Raw genomic sequence first — 14,587 nt, 5'->3', positions numbered from 1 at the left:
AAAAAAGCAAACAAGAGAGGTTGACTGTTTAAAATAAAAGGTGGATGAGAAATAGTGTGTCTGAAGCAGGGGAAAGATGAGCCGATCTGTGAAACACACACTGACCTCTGGAGCTGCAGCAGCGTTTGGTCAGCAGGAAGGAAGTTGTGTTTGAGGTTGAGATGCGTCAGGTCTTGACTGTACAGCAGGTTGGGCGGCAGTTTCTCTAGACTACAGCAAGACAGATCCACTGAACTGATCCTCTGAGACACCATCTGACAGACAGACAGACAGACAGACAGACAGGTCATTCATCAAGGCATGGGGTCACAGCAAGATCAACAAGGAATTGTGCATCTGTGAAATTCTTTTCAGCTCTTTTCTGCAGGGTTATTGTAGTTAACCGAAACTAAAAATAGTTAATAAAATAAAAAATTGTGTTGCTTGAAATAAAAAAAACCTTAACTGAAATAAAATGAGATTTATTTCAAATAAAATCATTTCAGTTAGTAGTTGCCAAGACAGAATTTCCATTTGCATTTTTTTTAAAGGGGGGGTTTATCATGGTTTCACTTTTTAACCCTCTCGAGTCGGCAGTCGCGCCGGCGCGATCGGCTCTCTTTTTTTCTAATCAGTGCCATAGAGACTCAAATAACTCTGTCGTTTTTTATCATTCAGGCAAGTGTTATACATCATTATAATCTGTTAAGTTTCTATTTTTTTTGTGTACAGTCACAATAAAAAAAAATTGTTTTGCTCTCTCTCAAAGACATTCATTCAGATAGTCTTCAGAAAAGGAACTCAAGCTTAGTGAATACTTGTCTCACAAACATGAGACATATGTCTAAAGAAATGTTGAAATGTCAGGTTTTAAACAATGTAAACCAAATCAAAAACAAATATTCTCTGTTTATGTAATCTGTTTGAAAAGCGGTACATGTCAGTCACCCGCGAGCCACTTCATTAGTGCTAAGGCGACCACGCCCACGGATCGCGCATTCTATTGAGATTCAAATACTGACGATCCACGCATCAACGCCCACACATCAACTCATACAAACACATCTAGTGAAGCGCTGTGCCGTTACTTCAGCAACATAGTTTTGAGACGCGTTTGAGCAATAATCCTGGATTTATTCTCCTCATGCAAAGCTGTTCATTTCTAGGAGAAAAGGACTCCGCTGCTGATTGTAAGGTCAGTTTATTCTGTTAGCATCTGTGAATATTAAATGCAAAAAGACAGTTTAAATATGAATCCTGTTGCAACAAATGTCATACACGCAAGACTGTTTAGACAAGATTTATTTATTTATTATTTATATTTATTATTTATTGTTTATTGTAAAAGAGCCTAGTGTCACATCAATAAAGCTTTTATTCTCAAATGCCTACTCATATGCTATAAATATAGTACCAGTCAAACGTATTTTGCCTCATATTGATGTTTAAATATTATAATAGCCTAATGGTATTTTTTTTGTTTAATATCAAAGTTAGTCAGAAATGATTCTGAAGTTTTGTTTTGTAGAAAGTGATTTTTTGTTTTGTTTTGTAAACGAATAAAGGGAAATCCCACACACTATCAGTACTTGCAAATAGGCCTGTCACGATAGTCAATAAATCAATTAATCGCACGATTAAAAAAAATTAGCTCGATAATTTTTCCGGCCATTTTTATATCCATTTTTGCCGAGCGTTACATTATATGATCACGCTCTTACACATGTAAATGCTTCTAAGTGCGACAAGACACAAGAGAATGCACTGTATGTCAATGTTCTGTGTGTGTGTGTGTGTGTGTGTGTGTGTGTGTGTGTGTGTGTGTGTGTGTGTGTGTGTGTGTGTGTGTGTGTGTGTGTGTGTGTGTGTGTGTGTGTGTGTGTGTGTGTGTGTGTGTGTGTGGCTGCGTCTCATGTCAGCTAATCGAGGGACACTCTGACACACACACACACACACACACAAACTCGACGCACGTCAGTCTCCTACTCACATCGAGTTCTTTTTTGCGCATTAACAAACAATAACAACAACACAGAGAATTTTGAGTATTCTCATATTAGGAGTCTTAAATTAGTTAAATAACGCCTTAAATTAATTTAAAGAGTTGTGAGGAAATGAGATGCGCGGGAGATCCGCGGCTGTTCTTAAAGTGACAGTAGCACTGATGATGCCTGTCATTAATGTTCATCAAAGAACAACGGGAACAGAGAAAATTGTAGCTTTAATGATGATTCATCTATATTTCATGTTTTATTTATGCAGTTAAGAAAGGTGTTTGATAACTATTACATTTATGTATATGTCTAACAGGGAAGGCAAATGTAAAATAATATATATTATAATGGTTTTATGTAAAGATTGTTTTAAGTTCACTTAAATTAAAGTTTTTTTTTTAAAGCCTAATAAATGTTGAAAATGGTAGCTTTCAGTTATACTGTAATGTAACGTCATTAATGTTTCATAGAGACATCAGTGATACTGGCCTTCATTCATAAATACATATTGACATTACAACACATATTTAAAATATGCGGTCAATAAATTGTTTCTACATTAATTTGGAGAGTAACTGAAATTAATACAATATCAAAACATTAAAAATGTATTAATCGTGATTAATTACAGAAAAATGTGATCAATTCGTTAATTTTTTTTATCGATTCCAGGCACTGCCTAAAGCACAATCATCCGTTTCCAGCTGTTTATTCAAGTGCATTTTTTTATTAACAGACTGAGAGTCCATTGCTTTTTTTGTTTTGGTTGTTTTGTTCATTTATTGTGGATATTTAAAATGCTTTCCGTTTTCAGTGTTAAATAGTCTTTAGAAATAAAAGTTTATTGATCTTTGAAAAGGTGTACCTGCATTATAATGCCATTATCATTATTTTAGATGAAAATGGTCTCAGAGGAACAATATTATCGTTTATCGCAATAATTTCTTGGCCAATTTATCATCCAGCAAAATTTGTTATCATGACAGGCCTACTTGCAAAAAATATGAAAACTTTTTATTAGCAACGTTTCGGTCTACTGACCTTCATCAGGCATATACACGGTATACCAGGCATATACCAGGTCAGTAGATCGAAACGTTGCTAATAAAAAGTTTTCATATTTTTTGCAAGTACTGATAGTGTGCGTGATTTCCCTTTATTCATTGAGATTTTTGGATTTGGTTATCCTTTGTCCTACGCACATATCTATTACCTACAGGTGTGCGATGGTAATTGTGCACTAATTGTTTTGTTTTTAGAAAGATAATTGCTTTATTTAAAGTGAATTTCGTTTTGTATAAATTGTATCTTAATTTCAATTATTTATTATTTTTTTTTTTTAGCATGAGACTACTTTTAAAAACATAAAAAATAGTACAAAAAAAAGTAGAAAAAATGCTTTTCTTAGTCATTTTTGTCTTGTTTCTAGTCTAAAAATTTAAACATTCTTAAATCAAGATGCATTTACTAGATAAGTAAAACATTTTTTTTCAAAAATCATGCATAAACATTTTTCTCTCAAAAATACAAGCATGTACCAACATGTTGCTTAGATATTATGGTAGCCCAGTTTGTGCTGAATACAGTGTAATTACACTTTTGCCATCAATGTGTTTATAAGCAGCTGAAAAAAACACAAATGTAAGAGCATGTCAAAACTTCTAAAGGGCCCCAAAACAGCTCAGACTCCTAGGGGTTAAACTTTAGTTTGTTTGTAATGTTGCTGTTTGAGCATAAACAACATCTCCAAAGTTACAACGCTCAAAGGTCAAAGCAAAGGGAGATAGTTTCTTTTAAAGAAATTGCTTTTTAAGGACTACAACAAACGGCTGGTAGAGACACAAGCTTCCTCCCGGGTTAGTGACATCCACTGAGTCCACTTCTTTACGTCCTTTACACTCATGACTGCACCCCAACCCATTCTACCAACAACACTATCATCAAATTTGCACATGACACAACTGTAGTTGGACTCATCTCAGGAGATGAATCAGCTTACAGAGAAGAAATTCAGAGACTGACAGAATGGTGTGGGGTAAATAACCTAACCCTGAATGCGTCAAAAACCAAAGAGCTCATTATTGACTTCCGAAAGCACAAAACACAAAACACACCACTGCACATCAGTGGGGTCTGCGTAGAGAGGGTTCCAGCCTTCAGATTCTTGGGTACGAACATAGCTGAGGATCTCACCTGGAGCACAAACACATCAGCAGCAGTCAAAAAAGCACAACAGCGACTTTATTTCTTGAGGATTCTCAGAAAGAACCATCTACAAGAGCATCTGCTAATGTCCTTCTATCGCTGTTCTATTGAGAGTGTACTAACTTACCTACGTATCTCTACCTGGTATGCCAGCAGCTCAGCGGCAGATCAGCAAGCTCTCCAGGGGCTAATCAATTCAGCACAAAAAATTATTGGCTGCCCTCTGCCTTCCCTAAAGGAACTTTACACCGTACGCTGCCTTAGAAGAGCAGAAAACATTTTAAAGGATCTGTTCTATCCTGGACATCATTTGATTGAATTGCTGGCTTTCCGGTAAACGTTTTAGGTCCATTGAATCATCGACCAATAGACTCAAGAACAGTTTTTACCCCAATGCCATAAGGGAGCTGAACACTGCCAGCCAGTGGCGTGCACAGACCTCCGCTGGGGCCGGGGCCGTTGGGGGTGGTTGGCGGTATGAATCGCGTTTGGAGGGGGGGTGTTGACGGTATGAATCACGTTCCGGAGGGGGTGCCGTTATGAATCGCGTTCCGGGGAGGATTCTGCGTTCGTATGCTTCGCGTTCGCGGGGGCACCGCGGCGCAATCGAAGAGGGCACTTTCACTTTCAAAGGGGCAGTGGCTCAAGCTGCTCTGCTCCGTGAGCAGCAGTTCAATTGCATTTAAAGGGACACACAAAAACGGCACGTTTTTGCTCACCCTCAACAAGTGACAATTTTAACATGCTATAAAAAATTATCTGTGGGGTATTTTGAGCTAAACCGTCACATACACACTCTGGGGACATCAGAGACTTATTTTACATCTTGTAAAAAGGGGCAATCAACCACTCCTTTAACATGTACTGAAATAACGCAGACTAAAACTGAAATAATAATTATTTAACATATTTTAAAAAACACTTACACACTTAATAACTTAATAAAATTACAAAAACACCACAAAATGACTAAAACTTAAAGGTCCGGAGTCAAGTCGGAGGGGCTGTCACTTATGTCAGAAAGTAAGTAACTTTAGTAAATTATGGATCAGTGCTGACTCGAGACGCGAACCGTTTAGAATGATTCAGTCCGATTTGGTGAACTGGTTCGGTTCACTAAAAAGAACCGATTCAAAAGAATGATTAGTTCGCGAACCGGACATCACGGAGACGGAGCGATTGCCAACAAAGTTTTTTATAGTAACTACTGAGTTGTGAGAGCGCTGTCTGTCAGCGCGAGTTTATTGTGTTTGTATCAGAGTTCTGAATAAACACGAGTCCCAGTCACGCCGAGTCCGTCTTCATCATTATTCTACCAACTTTGTAACACATGCAATGTACCATTACAGCGAGATGAACGAGTTAGTAAGTGTTGATTATAGCATTATTTTTAGATATGTTCCTATCATATGAAAAGCGTCAGTGACGCGCATTGAGTACACAGCGCAAACAAAGACACAACAGCAGTAATCGAATGTAATCCAGTTTATTGTGGGGAAAGCTGGCTAGCCTAGCCGGATACCCTCACGCTTACCCCCCCTTCTGCTTAATCTCGCGCCGCGTTTGGTGCCTCCGCTGTGGGCCAGATGCAGTACTGGGGGTCGGGGATGTTGAAGGCCGACCGGCCAGTGCAGCCCGAGCCTCGGCGTGCGTGAGGTTTATCTCTAAAGAGATGTGAGTCTGCCGATGTTGAGCAGAAACTCATGACTGTATGCACATTGTAGAACAGATAGACGTGACGAGGACGTACAAAAACACTGACAAGATAGAAAACACGGAAACACCGTTCTATCGGGAGAGAGAGAAGCCGCAGTGTGTGCACGAATAATAAATAATTAGCTACACATAAGAAATCACTGATCACAGATCAGAAGGAACTGAAAAAAGACTTCTGTTTTCATTTGTACATCCAAACACTGAGAAACTGCCAGCATTCACTCGTTCACAAGCCATGATCTCTCAAGGACAAATATAGCGCTTGCATGGGTGTGCCAGATTCTCTGGGCGGAGGAAAGGGAGGTAACCGTTCCTGTGTGGACGTCAAACCAGGAGACTTCAGGATTGGCTAGTCTGGCCTGTCATTTTCTCAAAGGCAGAGAAAGACAGCCAGAACTCGGTTTTACACCGATCAACATTTCTATCCACTTGGGGACAATATTCAGGCTAGGGGAACTCATATTAATGTTGAAATACCTCATAAAATGAAAATGTCATGCAATGGGACCTTTAAACTAAAATTTAAATTAAAGCGAAATACATAACAATAAAAACTATAAAATTAATGAAAACTACACTGCCCGACCAAAAAAAACTAAAAAAAGTTTGGAATTACCATATTGTTCCGAATATAAAACGGTTTTTGGGGACCAAATCTGATCTTTTAAAGAAAATACTTTTTATAAAAATAATTTTAATATTGCATATTTTTCATATTTAAATGTTTTATTTTTTTATTTAAACTATGGTAAAGTTGAAGTTTTTTTGTCTGTCTTTTTGGGCTCGCCATCTTCTAACATTACACTCTGACACACTGTATTTCTTGGCAGCTTAAAGGGTAACTAAACCCCAGCTCAGAGCTTAACTCCACCCACTGGCATTTTTTGAAAAATGCTGGAAAAATGGCCAGAGCCCAGCGGAGACAGAGGGGATGAACCGAGGGCGGGACTGAGCGGAGGGTGTGCACCTGAGACAAGCAGTGACGGATTGATTGACAGCTGTCTGACTCGCGAGTCGCAAAGATGGAGAATGACTGGAATGACGCCAGTAGCTTTGCAACAGAGCGGTCATTCTCCCCCACCTTGACCTGAAGTGGAGGAGGAGACTCGGGAGTGCCCCCCGGCCTGCGAAGGGCATTGGGGGTATGTGGCGAGCAGCGAGGCCGAGGGACCGTGAGGGCGGGTCGAGGCGGCGCTCATCAGGGAGGATGAGCGCCAGCTGCGCGCCGCAGCGATCTCGGCCCTCGCGGAGGAGTGAGGGACTAAAAAGGAGGAGCGACGACAGTGAGGGACGAGAGAGGACCAGGCCTGGATTTTATGTTATGTTTTATTTTGTGTTCGCTGCAGTCGTCCGTGAGGGGCTGCAGCTTTTTATTTTCATTTTGTCTTTATTTGTATGTAGGCGACAGTCGTCCGCGAGGGGCTGTCGCCGCCATTTTAGTTTGTGTTTGTTTAATTAAAAGTTATTTTGAATGTCCGCCGGTTCCCGCCTCCTTCTTCCCGTACAAACAACGTTTACTACACTGATATACATACAATGTATTTTCATTCAAATTAACTGAATCAATAAGCAGCGCAGGACTAATAATTTCAGACCTAATAGCCTATTATAAACAGATTTCCTCAAATAAAAGACTATATATGCCAGCACGTTACGGTATTGTTGTTCATTACCGCGGCAATCACTTGCGTGTCAGGGTTTGAAAGTGAGTCTCATGTATGAAATTTACCTGTACACACATGACGGGCGGCAATAATATCGCAAGAAAATCCTGACGTGTACTGACAACTGCATTATTTAACCACATTTTCTTTATTACAATGTTAAAGCAAGTTTCAAGCAAGTTTCATTCATGTTTCTACTTCATGTAACATGACAGTTCATACTGGAGTGAAGCCGTTCTCATCATGTGATTGAGGAAAACATTTCTGAGGGCGTGGTGAGCTCGTGCCAGGGGCTTGGTAGGAGCCGTTGGAAGTACCATCCTACGTCACGATGTACCACAACGTCCAATAGGAAAATTCAACTGCAGTAGCAACCGTTAACCTTAAGAGGGCAGCACTTAAGAGGGCAGCACACAGAAAAAACAACAAACATTGTCTTATATTCAGAACAATACGGTAAATAGGCAAATGCTTAAGTGTCTGTGATTGGATCATTATTGCAGAGATTATTATTTTTATATCATGTTATATATTTGGGAACAGTTCTTCTAACCCTGATGGAGTGTGTGGCTTTTCATTTTTTACACAACCAGGTAGGAAGACACATCATAGCCATATTCCAGGATGACAATGTCAAGATTCATCAGGATCAAATTGTGAAAGAATGGTTGGGAGGGAGAAATAGTAGATCTTGACCAAAATTTGATGCACCTTTTGATGGAAATATATATTGTGATGTTATATTGATCTTGTATTGTCAATGCAAGAGTCCAGCACTCTGTAAAGTCTCCTCCAGCAAATCCCAAAGACTTTCAATAAATTTAAGGTCTGAACTCAGAGGAGCCAATTCATATGTGAAAATGATTCTTCATGCTCCCTCCCAACCATTCTTTCACAATTTGATCCTGATGAATCTTGACATTGTCATCCTGGAATATGGCCATGATGTGTCCTCCTTACATGGTTGTGTAAGAAATGAAAAGCTACGCACTATCAATTTAGAAGAACTGTTGCCAAACATAGAACATGCTAGAAACATAATAATCTCTGCAATAATGATCCAGGTCATAGACTCTTAAGTATTTGCCTATTTAAATCCAAACAGCGACTTTTTTTTTTCTTTTTTTTTTTCTTTTTGGCTGGGCAAACAATGGTTTTCTGGTACAGCTGGTGAAAATGGTGTCTCTAGTCACTTAGTAAATGATCATTCACGAGTGACGAAGTGAACAGCATTCATTAATAACACAGCACATGTCACTCATAACATGACACGATCACATTAACACAGCAGCCTGAAAGCTCCTTTCCTCCCTCTTGTGAGGTTTTTCTAATCTGAGGTTCCCGGTGGGCAGGACGGCTCTCACGGCACAAGGTTGTCTCTGGGAACGGCACAGTAAAATAGGCTGGCCAGGCTTGCCCTACTTGCGTTTGTTTAGGATGGTTCGTTCATAGTAAAGTGTGCTAAAGTAGGACTCCCAACTAGGGCTTTTCACACTCTTTCTGTGATGGAATGATGAGGTGTCATTTTCAGGGCAAATGTAGCTTAGATCAGACCAATGAAGAGTGCCAGAATATCTGAACAGCTGTATGTCAAGCCTCTTTAAAGGTGCTGCGGTATGAACTACAGTGGGGAGAACAAGTATTTGATACACTGCTGATTTTGCAGGTTTTCCTACTTACAAAACATGTAGAGGTCGGTCATTTTTATCATAGGTGCACTTCAACTCTGAGAGACGGAATCTAAAACAAAAATCCAGAAAATCATTGTATTTAATTTGCAATTAATTTGCATTTTATTGCAAGACCTAAGTATTCGATCACCTACCAACCAGTAAGAATTCCGTCTCACAGAACTATTCGTTTATCTTTAAGAAGCCCTCCTGTTCTCCACTCATTACCTGTATTAACTGCACCTGTTTGAACTCGTTACCTGTATAAAAGACACCTGTCCACACACTCAAACAGACTCCAACCTCTCCACAATGGCCAAGACCAGAGCGCTGTGTAAGGACATCAAGGATAAAATTGTAAATCAGCACAAGGCTGGGATGGGCTACAGGACATTAGGCAAGCAGCTTGGTGAGAAGGCAACGACTGTTGGCGCAGTTATTAGAAAATGGAAGAAGTTCAAGATGACGGTCAATCTCCTTCGGTCTTGGGCAACATGCAAGATCTCACCTCGTGGGGCATCAATGATCATTAGGAAGGTGAGGGATCAGCCCAGAACTACACGGAAAGACCTGATCAATGACCTGAAGAGAGCTGGGACCACAGTCTCAAAGAAAACCATTAGTAACACAATACGCCGCCATGGATTAAAATCCTGCAGCGCACGCAAGGTCCCCCTGCTCAAGCCAGCGCATGTCCAGGCCTGTCTGAAGTTTGCCAATGATCATCTGGATGATCCAGAGGAGGAATGGGAGAAGAACATGTGGTCTGATGAGACAAAAATAGAGCTTTTTGGTCTAAACTCCACTCGCCGTGTTTGGAGGAAGAAGAAGGATGAGTACAATCCCAAGAACACCATCCCAACCGTGAAGCATGAAGGTGGAAACAATTTTTGGGGGATGCTTTTCTGCAAAGGGGACAGGAAGACTGCACCGTATTGAGGGGAGGATGGATGGGGCCATGTATCGCGAGATCTTGGCCAACAACCTCCTTCCCTCAGTAAGAGCATTGAAGATGGGTCGTGGCTGGGTCTTCCAGCATGACAACGACCCGAAACACACAGCCAGGGCAACCAAGCAGTGGCTCCGTAAGAAGCATCTCAAGGTCCTGGAGTGGCCTAGCCAGTCTCCAGGCCTGAACCCAATAGAAAATCTTTGGAGGGAGCTGAAAGTCCGTATTGCCCAGCGACAGCCCTGAAACCTGAAGGTCTGTATGGAGGAGTGGGCCAAAATCCCTGCTGCAGTGTGTGCAAACCTGGTCAAGAACTACAGGAAACATATGATCTCTGTAATTGCAAACAAAGGTTTCTGTACCAAATATTAAGTTCTGCTTTTCTGATGTATCAAATACTTATGTCATGCAATAACTTAAATTACTTAAAAATCATACAATGTGATTTTCTGGATTTTTGTTTTAGATTCCATCACTCACAGTTGAAGAGTACCTATGATAAAAATTACAGACTTCTACATGCTTTGTAAGTGGGCAACCCTGCCAAATCGGCAGTGTATCAAATACTTGTTCTCCCCACTGTATGTAAAGAGGTGAGACTGTGTATGTAAATGTGCTACAGAAGCACAGAGGTCTGAAGTCCATGATCAGAATAACGCACATGTGCCAGATCCTGCCAGAATTTATTTCCCATGAGCCCTTTACAGTATGTTCATAGCTGAAACGGACGCACATCAGTAGATAAATGTAAGTTAACGGCAAGAAAAATGACACTGGGCAAAGTTCACCGCACTGTGAGAACGGAGTCACATGAGTCACAACATAAATGTTTAACAAACATCCTCAGGCCAGCTGTGTTTCAGACATACGTCTGTTGATAACTCTTGAAAGCTTAAAATGAGGTGTGTGTTTCCAAACTAAATGTAGTCTATGTGAGTAAATAAGACCTGACATTTAAATCGTTCAGTCTTCAAGATTCTACTGATTCATTCCCCACTAGAAATTTTACATTCCCAGAACGTCCCCGCAGGTGTCAAGGAAGTCACCTAGTAACGTCCCCAGAACATTCCGAGATGGTCATGATGTGGACTTTTTTTTAAAGGGTCAGGGGACGTTATTTGGCTGACCTTCACGGAACATTCAGGATGTTTTTGAAACGTTTAGGGGACCATATTTTATTGGGAAATGTGATGTTCCCAGAATGTTCTCAGAAAGTCCCCGCTGGTGTCAAAGGAGTTGCCTGGTAACGTTCCCAGAACGTTCCGAGACAGTCATGATGTTTAGTTCTTTAAAGGTTTGGGGGACGTTATTTGGCGGACCTTCATGGAACATTCAGGGGTTCTCGGAACGTTTAGGAGACCATATTTTATTTGGAAATTTGATGTTCCCAGAACTTTCTCAGAAAATCCCTGCTGGTATCAAGGGCGTTGCCTGATAATGTTCCCAGAACATTCCGAGGCGATCACGATGTGGAGTTCTTTTAAGGGTTGGGGATGTTATTTGGCGTATCCTTTGGGGAACATTCAGGACGTTCTGGGAATGTTTAGGGGACCATTACTATAGGACGTTCCCTCTACACTAGAGGTCTTCACGGAGCCCCCGAGACCCGTGGACCCGGGACCCGACCCGGGACCCGTACGGGTTCGGGTCTATATTTTAAATGATCAGCCGGGTCCGGGTCGGGTCCCAATCTATTACTACGGGTCCCGGGTCTGTTTAACATTGTGTGCAATACCCGAGTCGATCCGGACTCGGAGAACACCTGCCCGTGATCAGAGTCAGTCAGCACTGCTTGTGTGTTTTTTGTAACTTGCAACTGTAAAATTAGGATAAGAAAAGTGTGAGCCGGGAAATAAGGTTTAAAAAAAAGAAAGAAGAAAAACACGAGCGATCTCTCTCTCTCTTGCTCGCTCGCCTCACGCGCTCGCTCTCTCTCTCTCTCTCTCTCTCTCTCGCTCTCTCTGCAAGCGCACGGTAATAATAATGGTTACCTTCATGAGTGATGTGTGAAAAAAGCTAAAAAACAACGAATATAAAGAAGTTAAACCCACGGGCACCTCTTCTGTCCGGGCATCCTTCATGCATATTGTGGACAAACATGAGAAAAAAGTAAGTGCTGTCTACGTGTGACGCACTGTTGAAGTTTGATTTGAAATTATATTTAAATAATATATTTAAAATCAGCAACAAAATCTCAGTTGAACTGTCACAAATGTTTTCTATGATGCTCAAATTGCGTAAAAAAGCTCATATTTCAGGTTGCTCCAGCCACCGCGCATGTGCAGTATCAAGCGCGTGTCATTTCTATGGCAACCCGAGCTTCCGCTGTGATTGACTTTAATAATAATATGAATGAACCGTCTTATTTCTTAAAGTTTTGGTGGTCAGGCTCGGCTCGTCAGCAGCCACCGAACGAGCAATCGTTATTATAGTTCAAAAAGGCAAACAGTCAAAGTTATTATGCGAGTTAACTCGAGTCGAAATGCAAATCTGCAAAGACGCATTTGTCATCCGTCACCGTGACATAAAGTGGACTTTTAAAGCTGAAATGATGAGTGAATTAAGCATGCTTGGAATAACAAGAGAGGAATAACATGGATTTAACTTTTTGGCAAGGATGTAATGCATCACAAGTAATGTTACAAGGAAGGGAGACGACGGCTAGGTAAGACAAAAAGTTATATTTTTCATAACTTGTTTATTGACTTGTTAATATCAGTTATTGTGGAATATGTGACAAACGGGTCCAGTCGGGTCTGTGTCTTCACGCCGGGTTCGGTTCCAGCTTTTAAATAATAGACGGGTCCAGGTCGGTTCCGGGTACTACGTTTTTGGCATTTCTCGGATCTTCACGGGTCCGGGTCCAGCTTTTTAAATAATAGACGGGTCCGGGTCGGTTCCGTTAAGCACATTACGGGTCTCTTCGGGTTCGGGTATGAATTTTTGGACCCGTGAAGACCTCTACTCTACACTACATTCCCATAACGTTTGCAGGATCTTTAGGGGACCAACCTACAATATTATTTGTTGGTCCCATTTAGGTCCTTCCATTACGTTTACTGAATGTTTTCAGAACATGTTTACGTGTGACAAATGTACACTAGGCTGCTTTGCAAATTAGGGTAAGTAAAACGCAGAAGTTTCCTCCTGATCTTCTCCATATCACTTTAAAATACAACATTCTGTGCAGAACTAAAATGGGTCCAATATTTTTGTGGTATGTGCTCGATCATATGATCTGCTCTGTGCTCTCGTGTCTCTGGACAGGACAGACGGTGTGTGCTGCGGTGGTTGACAATAACGTGAAACCAGACTTAATTCGCCTCAATGGAAAGCATATTTACACTGTCTGAATCGTTCCCTATCCCCTATATAGTGCACTATGTGCCATTCACCATGTAGAAAACAGTAAATGTGTGAACAAGTGACCAATTTAACGTAGGGGGCGGGGCTTCAGATTCTAGAGAGCATTTGATTGGACAGAAAATCATGAAAATCATAGATCCATATTGTAGGAAGTGAGAGAGAAATTTTAATGCTTATATCTTCTGAATGCAAATTTAGTACACTATAGCTTATACAGGGCTCCAGGCTGTGACCAAATGGTCGCATTTTGCGACTAAAATTTGAGAGTGTACGACTGAATTTTTCATCCAGTCACACATGTGCGACCAGTAAATTTGCCTGCTGTCGGTACTGGAGAAATTAAGAAAATACACTTACTATTTATAATTGATAATTGATAGACGTTATATCTGGCAAATTCTATCTTTGCCAGCCGTTTCTATATGAGATATTATTAAACCATTTGTCCGCGATGCATTTTTGCTATTCGCAATCCAGAAGAGAGAGCGAGCGAGCCTCTCTCACGTGGAGCACCAGCTAACACAACGTCAGTCAGCTTAATGAGTGACGACGGCCAAGAGAACTAAACAAAAGTTTAGTCTGCTTAAACCTTAGGGATGTGCTGTGATATTAATCTAATTTTATTTTCAATTTCGGCTTCCAAGAATTATAAAAAGATGATATGAGGTGAAACTATTCCTATAGCCGTGTTCCGTCGAGCGCAACATCCTTCCCTTCACAGCCTTGCGCTGTAATTTCTCCCTAAACCTAAACTTAACATAAGAATCAGCGATTGTTGTAAACTGCAGTCTCTACTGTTGCTAAATTGCATGATGTGTTTGATAATAAAGAGCTATTAAATGCACAATAATCCGCGCAAGAGACGCTGTTTCCAACTTCAAGGCGGCTAATGTGTGTGTGCTGCGAAATGGACAGACTAAGTTGGACTTTATATTTTAGGCTTCGTGTGCGCGTCTAAACCATCAAATAAGCAACAAACAGCCTGTGTCAAAATGACCAGATTGGAGAGTAGTTACTTTAACAGTTTATAGCTTAAATGGGCGT

General features: G+C 40.8%; 1 protein-coding gene across 1 annotated transcript in view; it reads right to left on the bottom strand.

The window, feature by feature from the left end:
• The window catches only part of phlpp1 (PH domain and leucine rich repeat protein phosphatase 1), a 90,232-nt gene that overhangs the window by 34,474 nt on the left and 41,171 nt on the right, over window positions 1-14,587 (bottom strand). Inside the window, exon 4 of the mRNA XM_079819467.1 lies at window positions 106-254. Within this exon, the coding sequence (XP_079675593.1) occupies window positions 106-254 (149 nt within the window). The remainder of the gene's footprint in view (window positions 1-105; window positions 255-14,587) is intronic.

Source organism: Gobio gobio (genome assembly GCF_949357685.1).
Source record: "Gobio gobio genome assembly, chromosome: 6".
In the NCBI taxonomy this organism is placed as follows: domain Eukaryota; kingdom Metazoa; phylum Chordata; class Actinopteri; order Cypriniformes; family Gobionidae; genus Gobio; species Gobio gobio.
Note: the sequence above shows the minus strand (reverse complement) of the source record. Positions and strands in the feature narration are given on the sequence as shown.